At 34.8% G+C, this 20,352-nt stretch overlaps 1 protein-coding gene across 3 annotated transcripts in view; it reads left to right on the top strand.

Moving 5' to 3' along the window:
* Ntan1 (N-terminal amidohydrolase 1) overlaps positions 1-20,352 on the top strand; it is a 77,942-nt gene that overhangs the window by 54,386 nt on the left and 3,204 nt on the right. For all 3 annotated transcript variants that reach the window (XM_014248111.3, XM_014248109.3, XM_014248110.3), the window contains exons 3-6: positions 17,511-17,977; positions 18,198-18,380; positions 19,541-19,749; positions 20,165-20,326. In XM_014248111.3, the coding sequence (XP_014103586.1) occupies positions 17,725-17,977; positions 18,198-18,380; positions 19,541-19,749; positions 20,165-20,326 (807 nt within the window). In that variant the 5' untranslated portion in view covers positions 17,511-17,724. The remainder of the gene's footprint in view (positions 1-17,510; positions 17,978-18,197; positions 18,381-19,540; positions 19,750-20,164; positions 20,327-20,352) is intronic.

Below are 20,352 nucleotides of genomic sequence, written 5' to 3'. Positions count from 1 at the left end.
TATTTGTAATGCTTGTTTTAATTCTACCCATTTACATTATATGTGTGTATATACAAATGCAAGCCTTTTATTTTTTTTCCTCCTTTTTGCCTCCTTTTGTGCTCTAGGAATTTTAAATTGTTCACTCATTGCATTCATTGAGTTCGATGGAAATTTGAATTTCATTTACTATTTACATATTTGACTTGCAAATGCAAAGATTGTCAAGCTAATTAACATAAACGGTTTGCAGTTGTTGTCTCTTGTTGTTTTTATTGTCGTTATGGCTGCTTGCTTCCCAGCCAACGAACGCAAACAAAGGCTCATACGAGCTGGAATTATACACGCACAGCAGCGAAAAACAACAAAACAATGAGAAAAGCCAGTAAAGCAACAACAATGTACAAAAAAAAAAGAATATGAATAAAAGAATTAAAACCAAATTTTTATAATAAAATTAAATTCATTAAAATCACATACAAAAAGTGTACAACAACAGGCTACAATAACACGAGCTAATAGATTACAACAATGGTCACAATCATATCGCCATTTTCATATCGATTTTATGTTTTTGTTTATTTTTGTTATTGTGAGAGATCATCATATACCGCTCATGAAATATTTTGTAATTAACAACCTATAAATCTGTTAGGATTTTTGGTTATCCTATTGAGAAAAATAGTGATTACCTTATGTGTAATATCACATTCGAAAATCATAAAACTTTAATCAGAAATCAAAAACTTTGATGAAGCTATCAAGCATATCCGTAAATCGAAACTATGAAAAGATCATAATTTACAATCACTCCGTTTGTTGTCGAAAAAGTGGCTGTTATTTTCGGAATTTTAGGGATCCGATAATAACAACACTTTTTTCATTTACGGATCAAAATTGACTCGGAATAACAAAAAAAATAAGATTTTCACGTATTTTAATGCAAATCTTTATTTTCGCCTTCAGTTTAGGGGTCTGAGCCAAAACAAGCATGCCAACGCTAAAACCAAATTTCGATTCGCTTATATGCCTTGGATGTGATGGTCTTCAGTGCCTTCAGCGAATTTTGTTTTTTCGGTTTTGGCTCATTTTTAGAGCGCCGTTCGATTGTTGGACAGTTTCGACGTCATACGAGTATTCATAAACCCACATCTCGTCACCAGCAATCATGCCTTAAATGAATGTAGAGTCCTTAGTTACCTTATCAAATATCTCTCTGCGACCTCTACTTAACGTAATTTTTTGCAAAAGATTTATATATTTTAATACGAGTTTAGTATTGATAAGCATCATATACGAGCATACAAGCACTTGTTTTCGATTGTTCAGTTTGTATGGCAGCTATATGCTATAGTGATTCGATATCGGCCGTTCCGACAAATGAGCAGCTTCTTAGTGAGAAAAGAACAGGTGTACGATTTCAGATCGATAGCTTAAAAACTGAGGGACTAGTTTGTATGTATATATACAGACAGACAGACATGGCTAAATCATTTATATATATATTTTATAGGGTCTCCGACGTTTCCTTCTTGGTGTTACAAACTTCGTGGCAAACTTAATACACCCTGTTCAGGGTATAAACAGGAGAAGTGATAATAAGCGAAACGGCGTGTGTATTTTCAATAGCTTATTCATTTTGGATTTTTTAAGCTCTTTAATACCCTACATTCGTATTTTAAAGATCCAAGACCTTAAGTTCTTGTGACAAAAAAGTGTTTATTTCTTGATCAAGCCTTTGAAAATGCTTTTATTTTCTAGATATGATACTGATATTCTGCTAAGATTTTTTTGATAATTGGTAAAATCTGCTGTAAGTAAGGATATTGAATATTTTTATTTCCATGGTTAAATTTTTAAAAAAAATTTAGAATATTAGCACAAAGAAATATTAATGATTTTTTTCCAACCTTAAGCCATAATTACAGTTTTTTTATTTAAAAAGTTAATAAAAATCTCCATTAGATAGGGTATATGAAATATATGGTATGTTAATTTTTTTTACAGAAAACAAAAAAAAAAACCTGTTATTGTTTTAATATTGCTCTTTTTGTTGTACTTGTACATATTTTTGCTCTGTTATTTCAATTATCATATTCTTAATGTCGCAATCACAATTGTGATTCGTCGAGAGGTTGTTATGTATAATTGCTGATTTATTCGTTTTTTACCTTGTGATTGTTGTTTTTATAAAAAAAATGTTAATATTGCCATTTGCTACTGTTGTTGTGTTTTTTCACATGACTGTATGCATTGAGGAGATTTTTTGCGTTTTTTTTTTGTTGTTTTTAAAATTGTGGAATTTTTTGAGCAAGCGAGCAAGTATATATATACATACTTTGTTGGCTTATTAAATCATCTATGTATATAATAGACAGCCACTTATTTCCATACATTGGTATTTATTTATAGCTATATTCAGATATTTATATGGTTTTTTGCTTTCAGCACCCAATTTCTGGGTTTCTATTGGCCCAAATACGTTTGGGCAGTGTTCTTACAACTCCCTGACTATTTCGTCTATTTCAAAAGAGCAAACTTTATATAATACATATTGTTAGGTATACTCAAGCAGCTGGTAGGTCCCAAATAATTTCCACTCGAGGGATCGGCCAACTATATCAAATTGCGGAAATGTCAATGGATGGTTATACACTGCGAAAAGAAGCTACAAAAGTTTGCCAACAAGCAGCCCTCAATGAAATCGTAAAAGAGGAGAAGACCGTAAGACCACACTTCAGAAAATTCTTAGAAAAATAAATCAATGACTACGCAAAATCGTGAAAAGAATTAAAAATGCTAGCAAAAAACAGTAACTGGAAATGCTTTTTTGAGGCTCTACGCTCCAGTGGAGTTCCGATACAGAAAAAAAAGTATTATGATGAATTTCGTTTCTACCGAATAAGTCAAAAATTATAATCTTGAAAGTTTGGATGAGATGTGGGTTTCAAGGTTATCATGTCACCTCGTTCATGTGTAGAGTTGCTGAAAGGTTTCTCCAAAGCTCACATCTTTACATAACTATCGATTGTATATTAATGGTGTGAGATTGAACATCATTTCTAACTCTATCTATCTCTCTCTCTCTCCTCTCTCTCTGATTTTTTTTATTTTTATTTATTACTAATTGTTATTAAATTGGTTCCAAAAATGTATTATATTAAATTAAGTAAAAATCCTCACATTTCCCTTTACTCTCAGCCTCATTTCCAACTCATACTAAATCCGCATACGAAACCAATATATGTACAATAATTCTTTAGACACTTTTCCATTTATTCCACCTTCTGAACACTTTAATGAAGCTATTAAAGTCAAACTCGTTGGCTTTGAACATTCATCTCATTTTGCCTTTTCCACGCTTATAAAATGTACGAACTTACAAGTCTTCCGAACGTGATTCGTTAATCTGGGAATTAGACGTCCTCTGGTGCGCTCTTAGTTGTAATGGGTCTCCGTACTATACATACATATATGCAAATATATATGTATTTGTAGTATATTATGTAAGCGTGCGCTTTATGTACGTGCGTATGGCTGTTAATGCAAAATTGCAATTCAATAACTCAGTTAATAAATCTTTTGACAATATTATTAATAGAAATTATGCAAAAGCGCCTGACATAAATTGCCAATAAAACTGGCAGTTGCTGTGAATAATTGATTTGGATTTTTCACTTGAGGTGTTATTTACGGCCGTACTGGCTTACTATACTATACATATTAACATATTGTAAATATATATATAATTATATATTTAAATATGTGCTTGTATGTGTGTATATTGATAGTAGTAGTTCAGCCAACGGGCCGTTGGCTAGTTAATGCCGTGTTGTAATATGAGACGATTGGTCAGCGGTGGCTAGTTGGCTAGCTCGCTGGCTGATTGGTATGGTGGCTAAATGCTAAAGTGAGAGTAAAATTAAGACCCTGCAGGAAATTTTATTGACATTTTGTATGAGATTCCTTCTAATGAAAGGACATTTGAAGTTTAAGCGACAAATATCACCTGTCATTGAGTTTGATGGGTGCTCAACTGGCAGTAGCTGCGGCTACAAGGTCTTAACCTAATACCACGGAAAGCAGAAAGCCCTTGAATTTCGGTCCAATCTGCTCATTGGGTTTGGCCCTTTGGGAAGATTTGTGGTGGCTGTGGTTTAAACCTAAATGCTGAAAGAACTGAACAAATTCAGATCAATGTGGAGTTGCATAAGCAACCGGGTGAAAAAAAAATTATTTTTCAAAAATTTCATAGGTATATTGACCAATTTATTAAATACGGTTATGCAACTTTTTTATATACTTAAATGAGTCAATTTTTGGCAAGGAAGTAAAAGTTCTTCACAACAACTTCAATAAATCGCATTTCAATAAGAACGTTTGTTTTTAATAATTTTCTAATTTTTACGCGAAAAATAATATTTGTCCTCATTTTACTGTAAATGTGTTTATATATTACTATAAGAATATTTTTTTCCAAATTAAAATAATATTTATATAAATAAGACTTAATTTCGAAAAACAACAAAGTTATAAAAAATATTGCAAATGCATAACAAAAACTTTTGGTCAAAAATGTTCTGGAATAATATTCCTTTTTATAAAATATTTACTTCTTACATTATATGTATCAATACAAATGTTTTAAAATTTTGTAGTCTATGAAATAGTCCACAAAATCACAATCCTTTTTCACCGGTATTTAAAATCAATATAACTAATTACTTCACTTTCTACTACCTTACACAAAAATTCCATATGAACATAACCCATTCTTCCCTGACAATCCTCACTATTTTTCCTACAGGGTATCTATTGGTATAACTAAGTACAAGTACTATACACAGCATAGCACCATTTCGACTTTATATTACGAATATTAATAAATAATTTCTTGTCGTTGATTAAGTGGCTGCTTTATGAGTTCGTGTTATAAATTTTATGAAAGGTTTAAATGAATGGTGTATTTTACGCCAATACCCTCGCTTACGACCACCAAACATTTTGCCAACTAGAATGTAATAGCAAAATGGGGGGTGGAGCAATTGAGAAAAATCTAAATGGTCATGCTACATGGAGTATATTTAATTTGTTAATTTTTGTGGGAACTTTGATTCGCACAAGGTCAAAGAAGGAATTGCTTTCCTTTTAAGTTTTTGTAATATGAATTGTTGAAATTAATGAGGGAGCAAGATTTTTCCTCTCCAAAAAGCGAATTTTTTTTAAATAAAAACAAAAAAACAACGCTAATTTCGGCTGCTTCGAAACTATAATACTCTTTACAGGTGCATTTTTTATAGCAAAAAAGGTTATAACAATATCTTAGTCTATATTTTTATCGATCTGTTTGCATGGCAGCTATGTGCTATTGTGAGCCGATATCGGCGGTTTCAACTATTGAAGTGCAAAATTTCATATCGAAATCTCAAAAACTAGGCGACTAGTTTGTATATCTATACAGATACGCGGACATGACTAAATCAACTCAGCTCGTCGTGCTGATCAATTATACCTATAATATATATACATTTTATAGAGTCTCCGACGCTTCCTTCAGGGTTTTTACGTGACAATTTTGACAATAAATAAATTATAATAAAATAAATTATAGTAATAAAATAATTATAGTGAAAATTCAGTTGAGCACAATATCTCAATTTTCATTGACTCTAGTGAATTTTCCTTATTAAGTCAAGACGCCGAATCTATACGAAACTACAAGTATTTACATCAAATTAATTTTAATTGGCAATTCAAAGCATGTAATAAATTCATATCGAGTATAAGAAAAGCTTTATTAAACAATTTTGTACGCATATTTCATGCAAATTTTAATTAATAACGCTAGTTGCTGTCGGTAAATATGAATAGATTATTTATTTACGAGTATGTGTGGCAACTACGGCACGTGGAAGACACAAAACAGCTAGTAGTTTTCTCAATGAATTGAAACCGACTTTTTCATACTGGAAAAAATATTTCATACCGAAATTACTACAATTATTTACAATTTAATTCTAGCGAAAAATTGCCTTCGCTCCTCTCTAAGCCAATTTATGATCACTGCATGTGTACGCCGATCATTACATGTGTACGATCAACGTCGTCATCCACGCATGTGCACTCGCAACTCACTTGCATAAATATCGCCACCGCTGCCTTTGTTTTTGCCGAGATGCGGACAAATTGATCGATGTGTAACGATTGTCGTTATATCGGCGTTCGATCAACAAGACATAAGCGCCAGTAACATATCATTTGCACAAGTTGTCCAACAACTCAAGTGATTGTCGTTGATTGTCGTTGATCGTCGTTGCTTTATTGACGTTTGATCACCTGGCTGATTGGTTGGTTTGCGGCAGATAATTGCGTTTGTTTGTTGTTGTACCTATTAGTGTTAAACTAGTTGTCTCAACTTGTTCCTTAGCTGGTTGAGTACATCGATACTACACATGTAATTTGTCTATTTTTGTGTCAGATATATTTTTTTGTTTATTGATGATAGCAAATTTTTCATTAGTACTTACTTGCGTCAAGAGTTGGGTTCAGAAAGTTATGTGAATCAGCAATTTAATTACCTGCTCTTCCTTGCATGCACTATGGTTCTAGCCTAAGGCTGTTGATTCTAGTAGCAACTAATTGAAATCAGTTTTCCGCATAATTCTGGTGCAGCGAGGAACTTAGGTAGACATTAAACGTGTTTATATTCGCCTTTTCTGGTATATTTTCAGCTGTCCACATCCAAGTTCGTCATATTTGCTCGGCTCTTCGATGGAGTAGTTATATTTGGTATGGCTTTTCGTTATGTTTTTAGTTTATAACTTTTGTTTTGAAGACTGATCCTTAACTCAGCTTCAAATAACCACTGAAAAAAACTTTAGTAATAGAAAACTTAAACAGTTAAACAGTTTACGAACGATTTTTTTACTAAACTTGACGGGACAGTTTAGATTTCTAGAAATTCCTTGTTTTATAGGTCAAAATAATATTGTATGTCCAATTTGAAAGAAAAATTTTCGAGCTGATAATATTTAGAGACCTTAAAAAATCAACATATAATGTGTACATATCCAATAACGGTTAGTTCCGAAGTCTACTTAGAATTCGTTTTTTCTTGATGACTAATCCGTACGGTTCTTATTATATACGACAGCGTATATATTCATCTAATAATCCTTCTTCTAGTTGTGTAGACCCGAACCCGGATGAACTAGAGGGATTTAAATTAAAACGCCTCAAAAGATTTGTGATATGTCGATGCAGGGCATCCAACTATAGTTGGTTTCATGCTTCACAATGTGACCCTCATCAGACTGTCTTGAAAACAGATATATTTTGCTAGTATTTCACAAAGCTTCGCATATTCTTCCGTTCTCGTCCTACAAGTTTTAAACCGCTTCAGAAAGACTGCTGGTTTTCTGAGAAACTTCCTTCCGTGAGGCCTTTATTGTACTAGTTTGTCATTGCCTCGCTAGGGTCTAAAGTTATTGGAGGAAACTTTTTCGTCTTGGTCTTGAGTTTAAGTTCTGTAGAATTGTAGTGTACACCAATAATTCTTACTGCCAACCATCTAATCAAATTTAACCCGGACTGACTGAAAGCCTAATACTACATTCTCAGTTGTTTGAAAACAAATCTTTATTATCACCTTCGAAATAGGCCTCTGAACCAATACAACGATTATACCAATTTTTCATTCGCTCATTATAAACCTCGGCTGGGATGGCCTCAATGCCTTCAGAAATTTTTGTGCTTTCTATTTCGGGTTCGGTTTCATTTTTGGAGCGCCATTCGCTAGATTTTTGGACAGTTTCGAATTCATATTCATAAATCCACGTCTCGTCACCAGTAAAGATGCATTTGATGAATGAAAGCGTATTGTAACAGTTTAAAAAGACCAGTCCGGGTCAAATTCGATCGGATATTATTTTATACAAGTAGAAACCTAAAAACTCCTAAATCAATGTTTATTTTTATATTTACTGCTCTTACCTTATTTTTTTCTTAATTTGCAACAGCAAAGCACCGTAGATAACTACCGTGGCAGATGTCATTAAAAGTTTCGAAACCCACTCACAAAAACTACATTAAATCTCTGACCGCCATCAGCGCGCTATCAATTATCAAACGTCGCTGACTACGCTTCAGATTACTTCACTTTGTTCATGCAGAACGGGTGCCCGAAATGCTGACGAACTTGCCGCGCGACGGCTGTCAATACGATTTATCTAGTTCACGGCGGGCGACCACAAATATCTTTGCCTCCTTCAACTATTTGATTTCTGTTTTTTATTTTGCATTATTTTTGTTTTGAGGAAATAAAAATCGTCATCGCCAACATCGCTTATTGCAATCAAAACAAATGCATCTTTCTCTCCACACAAAATGACACTGTTTCGGAGAAGTTTCGCTATGGCGAACGTCGTGTGCCATTGGTGGTTTGTTGATTGCACGAGTGCCATTGTTGTGGCACGATCCGAACTGTAGCACGCGGGCGTAATAACGAAATGCCGAAACGCTTCCAGGTACCACCAAGCCAATGCCTAACTGATAAAACGCTGCTCCAACAGCAAGCAATTGCGGTTATAGTGGAGGAATGAACTGATGTTGAGGAGTGAGCGCAGCAACTAGCTTGCTTTATGGAGAATCTAACGCTGCAACAGGCTGCTGGCAACAGGCTGCTGACTGCATGCCAAATTGTTGTGCGCATGCGCGCAAGCCCTCTTTTGCTTCCTCTTTTCAATTTCATTTATACGCTTGCGTTGAGCTCTGCGCTACCATTTGGCATTATTTCATTTTTGTGGTTTATTGTGTGTACTTATTCATGTATATTGTTGTTGAAGGCCTCACTGCTGCTCTCCAAGCCCTTCTTGCCGACTTGCCGCCGTCTCTTCCATTTAACTTGGCTTCGTTCGTGTAGATTTATTTCACTTTTTATGAGCTTACTCGTACGCTGCTGGTTTTTCGGCGCTATTTATTGTTGCCTATTGTTGTTGTTGTTGCTGATTGCAGCCTCTACGTCAGTTTTTGTTTGCGCTTTTGTTGTCCTCATATCTCAAACTGTCATCATTTTCAAATTATTTCCCGTCGAATATCTAATCGAGATTCATGCATGATCACGGCCAAAATTGCTGTTGTTGTCTATTGCTTATTGCTGTTGCGGCTGCGGCTGCTTGTCGTACTGCTGTTGCTGCCGCTTCAGTTGCAACTATTGCCGTTGTATTCGTGTACTCGCCACATTTTGTTGCCAACTCGCGTTATTTTATTGCCAATGTTATTGTTGTGTTGCCATAGATCGCCTGTGGCCTGCGGCGTTGTACATATGTACATGCATATGTATATTGATAGTGGTTGTTGCTTTTGCACTTTTGAAGAAATCAGTCCATTGCGGACTTGTTGGGCTTTAAACAATTGTTTATTGTGTAGCCTAGGTATTATAACGGTGTTGTGCGATACCGCACTGCCTTCTTATATGTAGAAATATACAGGCTTGCTTATATATATGCACACATATATACATATATACTTATGTGTCTGAATTTTAAGGTACGTGCGCCGGCGCAAACTGTCTGACATGCCTCCGAAGGCGAAGCGTGTCTTCTATTTCATATTCGTATATATTTTAATGTGCGTTGTTGTTGTAGCTGTATGCATATAATTCCTTAGATTTCTATTGCATTTTCGAGGAATTCATCTCTATTTGGTTGAAGATTTGTTGCTTGTTGATTTTAGGCGATTTAATTGGTGATAGTGTTGCCAGATTAAACGTAAACTTTAAACAACGAGAAAGGAATATTTTAATCTAAGTTCAACATCTAGCTGTCGAAGCGGGATTATTCGTGGCCTCTCGAATATCAGCCTTTTCCAAACTCTAAGTTCATTTTTCCACTTGCTATAAATACATAATGTCTCGAAATTAAGCATATTCCGCAATTTTCAAATCTTATTGTAATTTCTTAAACAGTTTTTTCTGTAAACTCTCCGCCTACCATTTTGAAGGACATAGGTTCAAACACAATTCCAGCAAGAATCCCAAAAAAGTTCTTCTAACAACCGCCTGCTATGGGATTATTTTTATATATTCTATTAAAGGTCGAAATCGGAGCATCTGGTAGAAGTATGACCATTTATTATATACACAGAATTAAATTAACGTTAATTAAAACGTCCGTAATATAAAGCTAAAAGCCCATAAATATTTACAAAATTCCTTAACAAGTGGCTATTAAACGTATGTGATGTAACTTTAGGATAAAGCAATCAAGAAAGGCAGGGTCGAATGTATCATAAAGGTCCTGGAAACTCATAAGATCAAAGCAGAATCCATCCTCTCAGAAAACGATCCCAATACCACTCGATTCACCAAAAGGTTACAAGTCCGTCAATAATTATCTGCTACTAGATGATATTAAGGAATCCTTGATACCGAGCACGCAAGACTTATTCGGCTTTCATAGGCTGAATCTCTATATACATACCTATGCTCGTAGGTATGAATGTTATCGATCCACGACATATTTTGGGTATCTACAAATATCTTTGTAAAATCCATGTCCATGTCCGAGGAGTCTGATATCGGAACCACTTTAAATTGAATAAAGGGCACTTTAAATTGAATAAACGTATACAAATTTCCTAACTTTGGGTTCCTCGGGTTAACTTGGATCCTATACGCCTATACGCCTTCTTCTTCCATCCGCAAGTTTCGCACAGAGTGGCAGCACCTCAGCCAAAGTGCCGCTCCTATGCAGGCAGGCAGCAGCCATCGCTGAATCATCCAGCACACCCGCCAATTGCCAGCAATTCTTCATGCATGGACGAATATGAATTCATTTGCGGGAACATGTTGTTACTGCTGTTGATGGCGAAGGTGATGTTGCTGTTGCTGTTGCTGTGACTCGTTCGCGCGATTGTGCAGTCATACATTGTTGCATTTGTTACTGCCGGCAACAACTCCTGCGCCGCCACCTCAGCTCAGAAGGCCCAACACCGCCTTCCTTTTCTTCCGCATCGTCAGTTATCGCTGCGTCTAACATATTTACAGCTACGTGCATAAATAATGAAATACACTTTTATATATAAAAATATAAGTAGAGAAATATCTTCATATGCGGATGCCAACTGTTGTTTATGCCATTGCCATATTTACTCTGCGCTCATACTGGGCCTTTATTCGAGCCTATACGCCACATCATCAGCGTATCGCTCGCTCTGCACGTCCCGCAGCGTTGCAATCACAATCCACCACATCTGCCAAGAGGCGAACGTGCAGAAAATTGCTAAGTAGTTGGTTTTATTCGTGGTTCCAACCTGCAACCTCCATGATGCTGTCTGCTTCAGCCGCCACAAATATCTCCTTTTCTTTAAAAAAAAATATAACATTTCTCTGCATTTGTTTTTGTTGTCTTTGTTTTCTCATTTTAGTTTGATTTTGTTTTTGCCTACCACTGAACTTTAACTCGATTTGATTTCAATCAATTTAACGCTGCGCCAAAGTAAATAATTCAATTGCACTTGTCATATGCAATTTTCAAGCAGATCCGTGAGGAAGACACGAACAAAGAATTGTTTAAATAGAAGCTTGAGAGAACTTTGTGAGCTGTAGGCATTGGAACAGTAGGTGGCGGTTAAAATGTCACCAATAGATATAAGATTGCCTCCAGCCGATATTGGTTTTAGTAAGGTTTGTTTCTTCTTCAATTTGATTGCTGATTGATAAATGAGGCCCAATTATTTGATTTGCTTCTGTATCCCAGTAAAGAGTAAGGAAGTCCAATGAGCCTAACACAATGCAGAAAAGAAACGCACCTTTACTTCAAAGACCATCTCGTTTGTATTTAATGCTTACAATTTAAATTATTAAATATTTTTAAGAGGAATCTAGTTCAGCGCGTTTAACTAAATGTAATAAAATCGAATTATTTTGCTCGAAACCTTTTAGCTGAGTTAACTTCATCAACCGCTTCCTTCTACCTTCCAGAAATTTATAGACACAAACTTTGATCACACTCTTATTAGGTCTGCCAGAATTTAATGTAAAAGAACAACTTGCTGTGCCCGATCGCCAAGGTACTTTGGTCCAGCTTATCGCACTCGGAAGAGATATATTCAAAAATAAAATCTCAATTCTCACAAATATTATTGAAAATATTCTAAACTATCGAGACTAAAGCTTTAATAGTTGTATAGTTTGAACTTTTGAAACGACTGATCTTTGTCAATATTGAACTCACGGAAGGATCATAGAGTCCAGACATTGTAAGTTCGCCTTAAATAAGAACTAAATCGATTCGGTAACAGATATTCTCTTACAGACTAGTCTCGACTCACCGAAGTCGAGCCATGTTAACATTTATGACAACATGTCAAAAGCAGAGATCAGACTACCTCTTGTAACCGTGTCTTCTGGTCCAGGGAATCGAACACGGGCTCAGTTCCGTAAAGACGAAGACGAAGACGAAGTGGTCTAAACGACGAAAAATTTTTGCTTAGCAATACGAACTGTTTATCTTAAGAGCTCGGGAACTATCGGGTGCGATACATTGAAATGGCATAACAGTCATTGTAGACACTCAATTTCAATTAGATTTTCGCTAACTAGCACATTGTATCACCAATTAACGCATCTAATCATTTTAGATGGACCACTACAGAGCACTGCCAACTGGACGAATGTTTGTCACAATCAATGAATGAAAGTGTCAATCGATGACACCATACAAAAAATTGAAAAAGCAACAACAACTGCGAGTGACACGAACTGAATGTGAATAAGAATCAACAGACAAGCATATATGTATGTTTATTTGTACTACATATGTAGAATTCTATGTCTGTATGTATGCATAAGTGTATGGTGAAATCAACAATCGTATGAACAGTTAATAGCAATTAAGAGCACAAGTCAACAATTTTCTTCAATAATTTAATAAAAATGTCACCGCAACAATTGACCGCAGCGCAGTGGCACACACGAATCCACCAACAGACAGACAGACACACACGTACATCCCAAGCAATATATAGCGTTTACAATATAGACGAACGAACAAATGCAGAGCGGAGAAGTATGAGTCTGTCGCTGCTGACATGCGCCCATTAAAACGCCGTGTGCTCGTGCTCCATATCTCGCTTGCGTTGGGCGCACAGTCATAGCCAACTGATCGCGCAGCAATAAGAGTGAACTAGACGAGCGAATATTCAAACTTGTCTCTACATTCTATGCCAACTAAGACTGTGGTGTTACATATCTAAATATATAAATGCAGTTAGATGTTCCAGTGGCAGTAAATATAGTGCTTCTATTGCTCATTTGTGCCATAAATTGTTGACATGAGCCTGACTATGCTCACTGCAAATTTTTATCGAGTCTTTTGTTGCGGCTGTTTGCATCATGACAATGTTTTTTTTTTTTATCTAACTCACGTGTTAGATGTACCACAGTTAGCATGTCTAGAAAGAAGAACGAATTGCGCTCGAGCTTGCTATTATGTTATGCTCTAGGCTTCCAATAACGTACTTTCAATATAATTGAGATGTCAAGTTGGTCTAAGCTGGACTCCTACTAGTGCTTTGTATGAAGGCAAAATTATCTGCATGAAATTTAAAAGTTATATACTGACCTACAGTAGGTAACAATCTAATTTAGAGAACATTTATCTGAAAAATCAGAAATCAACACCCGAAGAGTGAGTTTTCTTTCGTACAAATGTCGGTACATCATAGTTCTGGTATCATTTCTAAACTCATTTCGAAAAGAGAAGGACAACTTGAAACTTCACTTCCCTTTTAAATGTAGTATAATAACGAACCCATGAGGAAGGCTCACGATGGCTCATACTCAGATTATATAATAAAATGGCGTTCGCTCTTATATAAAAGCTTTGAATATTGATGATCTGTCTTTGTCTTTGATATTTTATAATCACTAAGTATAATTCTTGAAAAAAAATATATTATTACTGATGGACTCTTATTCACCTCACAACTCGAACATAATTGTAAGATAATAGATGACATCAGCGCTGAATTAAGAGAACGAATATCACATCAAAATAACCAAGGAAAATTAAGTTTACCTTTCGTAGAAAGTAATATCTTCAAAGCACTAGATACTTTATTGATCTTTACACATTTCTACAATATAATATAATTTCAAGATCCCTACCGCTGAAGATCCAGAGTTCCTGAAAGTTCAAGCTCAGACCTTCAAACAAAAAACCAGATACTTGATTGACCTATATACATTTGTCTAATATAATGCCAAGAGCCATATCGGTGAAGATCCAAAGTTCTTGAAAGTTCAACGCTATGAGTTCAGACCTTCAAAATCGTTTTTTTATGCTTTTAGAGAGATATTTGCATTTTAATGACATCATAACCTAATTTACTTAAGAAACCTAGAAAGAAGAATAGCAATATTTCGCAGAACCCAAAAGTGTAAATTGTTATAACCCTCACCTACGCTATCTCTTTAATTAAAAAAAAAAAAATACAAGCATAATTTTTTACATACGAGTACACATGAATCCAGTGTGTACCCAATATACTACTGTCATATAACAATAAATTCAATTTTAATTTCAACGACATGTAAAACATAAATTTTCGCACCATCTTCAACGCCAACTTCGCCATTGCGGACATAGCCGTTTTCAATTTGGCATAATTCAGCTAAAGAAATGAGCATTCCGAAAGAGAGGGAGTGCAGCTGGATTGCAAAACCCGAGTGGAGTTGTACAACAAAGTAGTTTATGAACGCCGTAGATGCAGCATCCATACAAAGATATGAGGCAATGACAAATTTTTAATATGAAGACATAACATATTTACGATACGAACGCCAAAATCAGCTAGATGCACACCCAACTGCAAGTACTACGTCTGGGCACAAGCTACCAGAAGCTACAGCAGCTACGCAGAGCGGCAACAATGGACAGCAGCAGGAATTATTATCAAACATGTGAATCAACTAGCCACAAATTTTTCACACAACCACACAAGCACTTAACGCAGAAATAAAAGTAAAAGAATATATATTATTTATATGCAAATGAAGAACTGCGTACCCTGCAGAGAATTTCTATACCTCATCCACTGATTGATGAGTTGTAAATTCAGTTGAGATCAGCTGATTACCATTAATCGTACCCATTTAATTTTTAAAAAATCCAAAGAACATTCAACACAAGTGCCCGTGTTTAATCATTATATAGGTATTTGTTTATTTGCAGCGCGAAAAAAACAGAGATTTTGTAAGATTAATACTTACATGCATACCCTAAAATGACTTGGTATTGATCCAATGCTATAAAGTTTAAAATAGAAATTGGTGTAACATTAGGTTCAGTTCGCTCTTTAGACTCTATGTAGATTTTGAGCAACAAATTTTCGACTTGTGAACAATTCAAACATTTTGAGCTCTCTTTGATGAGTAAAGGGTCTTCTGCTACCTTTTCAAGCATATCTTTTCCGTGGTCTACTCAACAACGTTTTTGCAAAAGATTCATGTATTTTGATATGAGTCTAATTAACCAAAATGTGTTGGGTTGATTCATAAGAGATTTTGAGATCCTCTACTATCTCTCTGATGACAACGCGACAATTTTCAAGCACTGATTCTTTAACTATAGACGATTCGCATAAGGCAAGTTTTCTATGACTTTACGACCTTAACTAACATCTTTATGCTAATCAAATACTTGTGTTCGTGATAAAGTAAACTCCCTAAAACATTTCTGACACATTTCCAACGATTCCATTCCATAGTCGTGATTCCATTGCAAATACAAATTTACAAGCAAATTCGTCGTTCAATTTTTTTTCAAGTTAAGTTGATTAGTATTTTTGAAATTTGATTATTTCCAATTGATTTTGTTCGTTTTTAAAACAAATTAAAGTTATTTAAGTCAAGTTAAAATTATACGGAAGGTTTTTGAACGTTATATATTTAACCTATTTCCGGATATAAACCTGTTATAATATCTAACGAGTTTTTAGGTGGAGGAGATTCATACCAAAGCTTAGCTTTACTCTTAAAAATCTTCAAATGCTTCCCTTAAATCATCCCAGATGCTACTAGTAAAAGTTACATACGTTTTTCCTACCGGGTATTTTTGTTTGTTTGCACATTAGTATGAAAATAAATTTATGTTACATAAGCACCTGGATTCTTGTGTCTGTTTTGCGCTTGCCTCATCTTCAGCGCATCCTTTGCCGTGAACCATACTCAGGCATTTCACTAACATAAAAGCGCGCTTGTTCGCGGTAGCAATTCGCTGCTGCCTGGTGCCTTGTGTGAGCCAATTTTTACACCGTTGGTGTCCATTGTTGTCCATTGGAGGAGGTAAATTGAAAACTACTTTCTTGCATGTATGCATGTATGTACAATATATCTACAATTCAAATATTATTCTTGGGTCTTGAATGAGTGAATTTATAATTGTGTTGTGTTGGATTTAGTAGTGACAGCTCATAAAGTTACATTTATTCATATAAATTGATTTTTTTTTTTTTAATTTGATTTTAAATTGTTGAACTCATTCCAACATTTTGCATTGTAGCCAGATCAGACAAAATTGTAATTTTGGCTCATCATCATGTATTACGATTAAAATGATTATGTATTTAATTTATTGTATAAAATTTTTTTGTGATTTTTTGGCATATTAAAACGGCCAAAATTTGAACTGTCAATATTAAATAAACTGAATTCAATCTGTCAACTGTCAACCTGGACGTTCCAGTCTTTGCAATTGCTAAACGTCAAGCCTACACGACTCAACCTGTCAAAGTCGGGTAGGTGCCTAGTCACATCTACCGAAACTCCAATACATTGAAAGAATTAGCACGGAATCTAACATACGCACCGTGCAACTCATATGACCCAAAGGATGAACGATCACACGTACACAAAAGTTTAGAATTGTCAATTGACATTATGAAACTCATAGAAATTTTAACAAAAAACTTTGGTAGCGCTGTTGGATAATTAACCGGTGATTTAATCGATAGCTGCCTAGCTGGGTGATTTAAACTCTCAATTTTAAGTGGCATTAAAGCCGATTGAGTAAAAATATTTTCTATCGAATTTTTAAAATTATGAGAAGTTAAGTGTTTTCTATCTGCTTCTTTTTTGAATTTTGAGTTTCTCTGAAATCAGCTGATCGCAATTCATATAAAAATCACCTGACCGAGATTAAAATTGTTATGTTTCTTAATACAGATCAACTCAACGCGTCACATTCGGTTATTAAACATAGAAAATAATAAAAATCAATAATATTCTCGAGTGTACCACATCAATAATTAAATTCGATTTTTTCATGTCATTTGGATAAACGGCTCTGGCAGATGATGGTCTCTGGTCTTTGTGTTAACTCTAAAATATTGAGCAAATTACTTTATGTTAAATATTAGTAAAAAAATATATTTTTATGAGTTTAGGTCTTATATTAATAAAAAATTTTAAAATTATTAAAAATATGGTACTTATTCTAACACAAATTTTCATATTTTTTATTTATTCACAGATTTAATATGGTTTAAAACATCGTTAAAAACCAGAACAAGACCAAAAACCGACAAAGCTCTCTCTCACCTACTACTTACACTTTGAAACGTGAAATACGAATCTACCTTTCCTTAATAAAACAACAACAAAAACAAAAAGCACTTATCAGAACTCCTATTTAGAGTCTAATAACAAAAAAAAAAAAAAAAAATCAAAGAGCAACACACAACAAAATGGTGTTGGTATTGAACGGTGTCTTACAGGACGATTGTCCAATGGACACAAACAGTCTCTTCTTACAGCATCCCGTTTACAGAGATTATGCCCAACAACTACTCTCCATACCAAGAAAGTCGGTGGGCCCAGTGGGTCTGCTCTATGTTGGCCAACGTGAAATGGCCGCTGCTGCGCCGCACGACAAGAACATCAACATTATTGGCGCCGACGATGCCACAACGTGCATTATTGTTGTGGTCAGGCATTCAGGTAATAATACACACATGCATACATACATAGAAGTTTTATGCTTTCGTTCAAATTGGCTTCATTTTACTCAAGATGAAAGATGCCCAGTTCCGTTTCCTTTATCAGCTACTACTTTTCTTGCACTTTTATTTAGCAGTAGCATTTGTGTTTGTAACAAAAGTATTTCTTATGCTGACGCCATCATTAATCCTTTAACATCTTGTACCTTTTTGTTGCATAGGTTCAGGCGCTGTGGCTTTGGCGCACTTCGATGGCAACGGTATAGACGAGGCTGTCTGCACAATGGTTGCACGCGTCCAAGAGTTGGCCATAGGTTATCCAGAGGGACGTATTGAGTTGCAATTAATTGGTGGCTACCGAGATCCACAAGGATACGGCGAGGAGGTTTTCTACAGCATAATGCGTAAGTAGACGGAATTTTTTATAAAGAAAGCATGTATTGTTTATTTACATACATACATATTGATACATAAAATATCTTACTTTATTTGAACTAAGAACTGAATCTCTATGAGCTTAGACGGACACAGTTTTTAGTGAATATATTTCAACGAATGTGTGTATGTGTTCAAAGAAAGCCTTGAAAACATTTAAGTAAACAGATATTTTATAAAAGTTTTTAGTCATTGAAAAAATATATGAATGTAATACCTTGCCTAAGGTATCTCTTTGCAAACAAAAAGATACCAACTGAACAAATATGACCCGGACTGGTCCACATAAACTGCGCGCGCAGACTTAAGCGAACTCGAGTATGTGAGTGGCAAAAAGCATTCGGTCAAGGCCGTGAAGTCCACAAAAACTTGTGAGCGAGTCGCCCATTCACCTTTGTTAATGACGATAACATCTAAAAGCTAAATGAACAGTACTTGAAAATCGTTAAAATCGGGACTCGGTTATGGAGGTATTTCTATTATGAACCACAACTTTCTGATAGTTGCTGACGTTATAGTGCTTACTTAAACACTCTTTAGTGGTGGTTTTGAGGTTAGGTCCGATCCGGTTTAACAGTAGATCTTCGGTCAGAAAGTTCTAATGATATTTTTTGTGGGAAGTTTTTACGAGAATTCTTTGCTTACAAGGCATTCTTTTAAATTTAGAGCAAATACTTGGTAAATATAATATCAACCTGCTATTGGAAATGCGATTGGGCAAGGACTACCTCAGTTTTAGGAAAAAAAAACTCTACCTCATCATCAACAATGACTGTTCAAAGGCCATTTAGAACATAATTCACGAGGAGGTTGTTGCTTAAAATGGGAACATTACCTCTTTGGGTAAATGGAGTACGGCAGACAACAGCGATGTATTTTAATTTTGGATTTTTTTTTTGAAATTAATCTCAAGAGTGTAGGTGAAGTTATGTCTTTATAATATAATCCATACATAAATTCGGTAATATAATATTGTTTTTTTATTAATATTTTCATGTGTGGTATACATATATACACATGAAAATTTTTAATATATAATATTTAAATTTTATTTATATTTTTAATCGAGCAATGAACATATTTTTCATAATAAACTACATATATTTTATTATTTTTCTCTTCACCGTAGAATCATTCCATAAACATCATCTCGAAATCGATTTGACTCAAGCCTGCGTCGGTGAGCTAAACACCATACTGCGTGGCGATATCAACTACCCAATCATATATGGTGTTGGTGTTAACATAAAAACCGGTGAAATATTCCCAGCAACTTTTCTAGATCGAGGACCGGACAGACAATTGCGTGATGCTCGCAATTTCATGGGCGCACAATCGGTAAATATAATATATTATACGAGTATAAAAAAAAAATATAAAATATTTGGAGATTTGAATAAATTATATCATTATTGATATAACTATATGTCATGGAGTTTATTTTAACAGTATTTTATTTACTGCATGCATAAAAATATTATTTTAATCAAATAAGTTATGTTAGTTTGTTAATAACTAAATTTTTTTTTATTTAATTTTATTTATATAATTTTTTTGTTTTGCTAAAAAATTGTTTATTTATGTTTTTAGTAAACTAAAAAGAAGATAGCCAACTAATTTTTTATCGTCCAAAATTTTAAAAATTATACTATCTCATTTAATTAAATCATCTCTATTTCAGTTACATACATATACATATGTACATATTTGTTCTATATTCTGTATAACTTTGCATTCTACTCTACCCTTACAGGTCTTGGACATTTACGACTCCTCATTGGGCATGTTGCGTATCGGGCCCTTCAATTATGATCCATTGCGCGGTGTTGATTTGTGGCTATCGCAGACAGATGAATTCCTCTTGCAACACCTCTCAACGAGTCCGGACGTGGAGCCGCCACACTTCACAATGCAGGTAAGCGCCATCAATCGCTAGAAAAG

Source organism: Bactrocera oleae, chromosome 4, assembly GCF_042242935.1.
Source record: "Bactrocera oleae isolate idBacOlea1 chromosome 4, idBacOlea1, whole genome shotgun sequence".
In the NCBI taxonomy this organism is placed as follows: Eukaryota; Metazoa; Arthropoda; class Insecta; order Diptera; family Tephritidae; genus Bactrocera; species Bactrocera oleae.
The sequence above is the reverse complement of the archived record's forward strand: the minus strand, read 5'-3'. Positions and strand labels throughout refer to the sequence as shown.